The 7,306-nt window shown below is 39.1% G+C and overlaps 1 protein-coding gene across 1 annotated transcript; it reads left to right on the top strand.

Moving 5' to 3' along the window:
- The first annotated feature begins 1,696 nt into the window (after positions 1 to 1,696).
- LOC308388859 (uncharacterized protein) lies at positions 1,697 to 5,498 on the top strand. The gene is made up of 2 exons (XM_080869814.1): positions 1,697 to 1,946; positions 3,341 to 5,498. The coding sequence occupies exons 1-2, from the start codon at positions 1,766 to 1,768 to the stop codon at positions 4,339 to 4,341; spliced, it is 1,182 nt and encodes a 393-aa protein (XP_080725940.1). The 5' UTR covers positions 1,697 to 1,765; the 3' UTR covers positions 4,342 to 5,498.
- The last annotated feature ends 1,808 nt before the right edge of the window (positions 5,499 to 7,306 follow it).

Raw genomic sequence — 7,306 nt, 5'->3', positions numbered from 1 at the left:
CAGAGAAGAGCTGATGTTGACGCTTTTAAAGCATTCATGTCGTTGGATGTTTGAGCTGATAAATGGTAGGTCTGAAATCTCTAGATTATTATAAGTGCTTGTTCTACATCTAGCCAAGGTCGTCTAAGAAGGTATGTTTTAGCCATCCTGAGATAAATTGAAGCCTGAAAGTTAGGTAGATCGAATCCTCCTTTATTGTTGGTCTTTTGTAGTGTTTTTAAGCTTATATGTGGTGGTTTATCTTCCCAAAGGAATTTAGACATATACAAATCTAGAGATCTGAACCAATCTTGTGGTGGTTTAGTTGGGATCATTGAGAATAAATAATTTATTTTTGGTAAGACCATCATTTTTATAGCGGCAACCCTTCCCCTGAGTGATATGGGTAGACATTTCCATCCAGCAACTTACTTTAAAAGTGGGATATGGTTTAATTTAGTTAAATCTGCAAGCTTGGGAGAAACATTATGACCTAAATATTTTATATTTCCCGATTGCAGTGGTGTAGAAGAAGAATTTAGGAAGGAGCAATTAATCGGAAGGACTGAAGATTTTGACCAGTTAATTGAATAATCTGATACTCTTGCAAAAGAGTTTATCAATGCAAATACCCCAGAAAAAGTAACACATCAACTGCATAAAGACTGATTACCAAATTTGTGTAAAGTTGCAAATAAAAATTTCCAGTTAACTCTGTCAAACGCCTTTCCTGCATCTAGAGATAATATTGTAGTTTCGATGTTTTTACTGCATGAGTAGTCAATCAAATTAAGTAATCTACGTGTATTTGTTGATGAGTGCCTACTCATGAGATGAGTGCCTTTATGAAACCAGTTTGGTCAGGATGAATTAAGAGGGGGGTTATTTTCTCTAATCTCTTTAAAAGCACTTTGCAGATTATTTTAAGGTTTACATTTATAAGGGATATTGGACGATAGCTTAAGGGGTATACAGGGTCTTTGCCCGGTTTTAGCAGGAGTTTTCAACAATTTCTGAGTAAATGAGAATGAGGGTTTGTGTTCAATGTGAAAATAACAAAAAATAATATTAAAGACATGCTTACATTTTTATTTGATTCTTTTAGTTTTATAAAGATATACTTAATTTATTAAAAAATGTGAGATGTCTGTGTTAGTGCCAATTAAGTTCCACAGTTAAATACAATATAGTCAATCAAAATAGCTTAAAAAGAAAAAAACAAATACTCACTATGAAAGAGCTATGTTTATAATAAATAAAGTAAATAAAGGAGCTTAAAAGTAAAAAATACACAACAAATCAAACACATTTGTGAAGTAAAATAAAACAACAAAATAATAATAATAATAATAATAATAATAATAATAATAATAATAACATAAAATAGCAGAATACAAATACAAATGATGCACTAAAATGTGCTGGAGGAGACAGGCCAAGCACAGGATGCTGAGGTGAGCAGTTAAGCAGCAACAGGAGAATGAAGACTTCCTGCAACTGAAAGCTAAATATTTATTTTATGGTGCAGAGGGTAGTTAATTGAGTTAACTATAATTTTTATAAAATCATCAAGTCTAATCACCTTGCATAGAACATGCCCAGTTAAAGGTTTCCGAGCAGTTTCGCTGGTGTCCACCAGAGGGCAGCACCTGTCTGATTTGTGGGTGCTGTCAGCGCTCTTCCTCTCGGTACTTTGTTTACTTCTGCTTCCGTAGCTTCTAGCTAGCGCAACCCCCGCTGTCTTTTAAACCTCTTCCCGTGCTTCTAGAGTAACACGTATTCTAAAATGTCTTCACCGCTTCTTCTCAGGGCCTTCGTGACCGAGCGCCTGACAGCCGCCGCGGAGGAAATATTTCAGGTGTTTGAGAGGACGATAGAAAAATATGAGGAAGAAGCGAGCAGCTCCCAGCAGGAGATCGAGCGACTCAGAGGTCTGCTGCTGGAGTTCATGACAAACCAGAAAAGAGGTCTGTGGGGTCTTATTTTTTACTTATCTGTGGGTGTCCGACTAGACTGGAATTATTAACCTAAAATGTAACCTTGCAGACGAAGTTTATTTTCTGCAACGTAATTTGTGAAGTGTGTTTAATTTTATTTAACACTTTAATTTGTGCTCCAGCAACTGACTGGAAGACAGTCTAAAACTCATATTATTTCTGATTTTCCTGAATGAGGAATTTTGAAATGTTGTGAAAAAATAATAGTCAAGCATTAAGTATTTACTTAGTAGTAACTAAGGTATGGTTTGGGGCCACCTGATCCAGCACTAACTATGAACTTTATCAAAATGTCAAGTTTCTATTGTGATCTTAAAAGTAGAGAGGGTATCGGTCTCCTGAAGCCAAAGTGGGAGCTGGGTCCACAGCAGATGGTCCTGATAGTTGAAGGCCCAGCCTCCCATTCTACTTTTAAAAACTCTAGGAAGTGCAAGTAAGCCTGCAGTCTGAGAATAACACTGTTTGAATAATAAGGTACTATGAGGTGTTGTTGTGGTCACCGTGTTGGGGCCTGATTATTCAAGACCTCATACTCTCATGTGAAAAAGTTGATTCACTGCACCCACATCATTCAGTAGGTTATGGAACCATTTTTAGCTGCAGTGACTTGAAATAATCGCTTTCTGTACAACTATACATCTCTCTCATCATTGTAGAGAAATTTTGTCCCACTGTCCAACATTGCTTCAGTTCATTGAGGTTTCTGGGCATTTGTTTACACACAGCTCTCTTAAGGTTCCACCACAGCATTTCAGTCAGATGAAGTCTGGACTTTGATTGCGCCACTGCAACATCTTGAATCTTTTCTTTTTCAGCCCTTCTGGTGGAGATTTGCTGCTGTGCTTGGCAATGCGTTCTGTTACATGACCCATTTTCAGCCAAGCTTCAGCTGTCAAACAGATGGCCACACATTTGTCTCTAGGATACTTTAGGACAAAGAAGTGTTCGTTTGCAAGGTGCCCAGGACCTGTGGCTGCAAAACAAGCTTTAAATCATTACCCCTCCACCACCAACAGTCGGCATGACATTGTGTCAGAAGTCGTGGGGTTTGCTCTAAGCTCTGCTGAGGCTTTCTCCTATAGAGCCTGAGATGTAGCTCTTGGGTTTCTTTCAGCTTCAGGGGGTGAGTTGGGGTGAACGTCCACTCCTGGGAAGATTGTAGTATTGTGTTAACACACACCTGAATGCTCCAGACCAGCAAACTGCTGATATCTGCTTTTTATCAGTAAATGATAAGGTTTTAATTCATTTGTATTTGATCATCTGAAAGCTTTTAAAGGACCTTTTGAGAGTAACAAACATGATTGTTAATCCTTGTTTATAGTAATAAAGTAGTAAAAGAAAGATTACATTTTCTTTTTCAGATGTTCTTCAGTTGTCTGTTTGTAAAGAGGAGTCACCGCCTGAGCAGGAGCCATGTGAGCGCACACCGAGCATCAGCATCCATAAGGGCAATGCAGAGCCTCAACATATTAAAGAGGAAGACAGCGAACTCTGGGCTGGTCAGGAGCAAGATGAAAAACAGGCCGAAGAGTTTCATGATGCTGATGCCTCATATCCACCTCACTCTTCTGTTTGGGAGGAAAATGAGCTAGAGGACACGAAACCGTCTCTGCAGCCTGAAGTGCAAAACTGTGAACGTGATGAGGAGTTTCTGGAGGAGCAGGAAACCAGAACTGTGCAGTTCATTTTGCCTCTCACATTGACATCTTCTTCACAAACTCTAGCCCAAAGTGAAAGCGTCCAGGACGGAAGGGAAAGCGAAAGACCTGCTGCTAGTTTTTCATCAGAACAAACCCAGGCGCCCTTTAGCACTTTCAGAGAATCCACTGAGTTACCTCATTTTAACTCTGCTGCACCTGACTATCATTGCCATTTGTGCAATAAATCATTTTCCTCCAGCCATCACCTGATAAATCATGCTTTCCACGTGCATTCAGCAGACGCAGGTGCCATCTGTGCCGTGTGTGGAAAGATGTTTGAATCCACCGAAAGCCTTAACATGCACCTCAAATCGCACAAGGGCTCAAAATGTTGCCACATGTGCGGTAAGCAGTGCAACAGCACGACCGCACTGACCGAGCACATGGCGAGCCACGCCGGGGTGAAACTGCATCGTTGCCACGTGTGTGGGAAAGAGTGCAGCCGCAAAGGGGATTTAAAGATACATATGAGGATTCACACGGGCGAGAAGCCTTTCTGCTGCTCCTTTTGTTGCAAAAGTTTCACCCACAGCGGACACCTGAGGAAGCACATGAGAAGCCACACAGGCGAGAGGCCTCACCGCTGTGGTATCTGTGGCAGAGGGTTTCTACAGAGTGCACACTTGAAATATCACCTGGGGACTCACACTCAGAAATATTGACTCATTCATCCCCCTGGGCTCATATTTAATAATGAAAAATGTTCAGCAGAGACGCCAAACTTTGCTGTAAAGAGCAAGAAGACCCATTATAAAGATGCTTAAAGCAAAATGTCAGTAACATTTAAAGTGGGTCTAATTCAATTATTTTTAGCTCCATGTTTTTGTTCTTGGGCATTGCATGATTCACAGTTCAAAATAATCCCTATTTATTCTATTCTGGGCCTCGGTGCAGCCCTCCAGTTCATCCACTGCCTGAAAAACATGTTTTTAGGTCCTCTGAGCAGCACCCTTGTAAAAACAAGTCTCTGCACTCAGCAGCAGGTTATTATTTTGAGAAATCAATTGAAGCATGAACTAAATTAACTTGAAATTTGATGCTGCATGTATAGAATCACCAGTTAAATCTCAAAACTAAATAAAGCACTTTAAAATGTCCGATGACTTCCCCTAAAATACATTTTTAAGGAAGGTTTTCCTCTGGAAGTTAACACTTTGTTGTTTTGTAGTTTCTCTTTAATAGCTGCTATCAGGTGACACTGTGATTAATCGTCTGTATGTTCTGATGTATCTGATTCATTTTCTTTAATAAAAATCACATGTCACTGAAAGATGTGTTATAGAAAACCAAAGTGGAGCAGAAAATGAATTCTTAACTTGGGTTTTAAATAAAAGTGTTTGTTTATAACATCGTTATAAGATGCATGAAAAGTGCTAAAGAAAGCTGCAAACCTCTTTTAAATTTAAGCAGTGTAACCAGCTAAAAAGTAAAGTGAAGGAAAAGTATTTTAACAGTTTGATGAGCACAGGCTCTGAGCTTCACACTATGTTTCTCTTTACTGTTGACATGACCTCTGATCCCCACTTTGAGCAATAACATTGCCGATAACGTCCAGCTTGTAATGATTGCTTTTATACAACAGAATCTGATTGGTGTTAAATCATCAGTTTATTTTACTCAGAAAGAGCAAAGTGGGACACAGTGCCCTTTTCCACTCTTATTTTTCAAGTAAGCAGATGTTCAGCAGATGTGCTCTCTGGTACAGCTGCAGCTCGCCTGGTCATGCAAACTTAAAACACTGTCACACTTTCAGAGCCGTGTGCCGACCTCTTCATCAACCAGATCTCTTCTGCTCTGTGATTCATTAATTATAACCTTTATTATTAAAAGTAATTTTCCTACTAATCATCCCACTGACATTTTTTCACATATGTACTTCCTGTGATCTTTGGGTACACCAAGAATAATTTACTGTTAAGAGCAATTATAATAGCCAAATAATATCCATTCGTCCGTTCTCTTCCACTTATCCAATTCAGGGTCGTGGGGAGGCGGGAGCCTATCCCAGCACAAACACTGGGAGAACATGCAAACTCCAGTAAACATATATGACATGTTTGTGTGATAACCTATCAGGTTCAGTCCTCCTAGAACTTGCCCATATTTAAGGGCTGTCCAGGAGGCCTTCTGGTTGGATACCCAAACAATGTGAAGACATCTCTATCTGTAAGGGAGAGCCTAGACATTCTTGACAATGAGCTCATGTCTGCATACATCAACAATTTAATTTTTCAGTCACAACCCAGAGCTCATCGCCAAAGCTGAGGGTCAGAATATATATGAGCCTATAAATGGACAGCTTCATAGTGAGCTCTCTCTTCACCACTGCAGACACGATTCACCTGCAACCCCAAAACATTTATATTTTTAAAAAGCAATAACACACAACAAAGCTGCATTGTCACGTCATTAGGAACAAATAGATAGAAATGATGGAATGAAAATGATTTGTGTCTGTATAATGTTCTTCTGTGGTCTGCAAAGACCACAGTTGGTCACATTTCAACTAATTCAAAGCAGTAGGTTCTTATTACAGATGACAGTAGCTCAGTTTCAAGCATTCGTTCATCACTACTGATTTATTTTTCTAGAAATGAAGATTTGCATACATGCAGAGTCATATTTTTCTGTGCTTCCCATCACTAAAAAAAATAATAATGAGGGTTTGGTTATACTTGATTAGTGCATTAGTGCGTACGCTGAGCTATATTTCTATGTAAAGATGGACCACGAGTGCTGAATTGTTTTTTTTTCTACTAACGGAAGAAATTCAGAATCAGCTTAAAAGTTTAAAAAACATCTACATAGCAAATCTTTTCTTTTTTTGGTTTCTGTTCCTCTGTTTCTTTTTCAGTTCTTTTTTTGGTCTCAAAAGGACACTTTTCTTTACCAGCTAGATGTTTTACATTCATCACAAGTTTGTCACTAACTTCACACTGGGCGAGAGCTCTTGGGGAGTCTGTGTGATGCACAGCCAGCAGGCTCTGGTCACATGACCTCATGTACCTGCAGAGAATCTCTGGATGTAAAAGTTCACTGGTTGTTTCTCCATCCAGACATGTTTTGCCTTCATGCTGTAGATGAGTTCAAGAGTATCTGAATGTAACTCTGAAAGTGAACAATCTTCAGATGTCAGTTTGGAAATATAACCTCCACAGTGTGCTGTAGTGGTGAATTATCATGGACTACTACAGTCTAATGAATAAGAGTGTTTATTTTCAAGATGATTGCTTCTCTCTAGAAGTGTGTTTGCTTACGGTGGGAAACTACATTGTCATTTTTACAGCACCATTCATTCAAATATGCACAGAGGTCAACGTGACAAAACACAGTTTTAAAAACAGATTTTAAAAAGTAAAAGAAGAGCTGGAATTATCATCAATTATGTGGACAAGAGAAGCCAAAAGCAGGACACCAGAGATAGAATGATTGATGAAAAAAACAAGCATTAATGCTGAAATAAGTCCAATAAAATAACAAAGTCCAGAACAAAGTAAACAGAAATCAGAAGATAAACACAAGGACCCAGGGAATAGATCCAAAACCATCGAAACAGTCTGCACACGAGTGAATGTTTGTACACTGAGCGCAGATTGGGAAATTTGGGAGTGAATTATATCATTGTGC

The sequence above is a fragment of the Rhamphochromis sp. 'chilingali' genome, assembly GCF_963969265.1.
Source record: "Rhamphochromis sp. 'chilingali' genome assembly, chromosome: 20".
Lineage (NCBI taxonomy): Eukaryota > Metazoa > Chordata > Actinopteri > Cichliformes > Cichlidae > Rhamphochromis > Rhamphochromis sp. 'chilingali'.
This window is presented reverse-complemented; position numbering and strand designations above follow the sequence as displayed.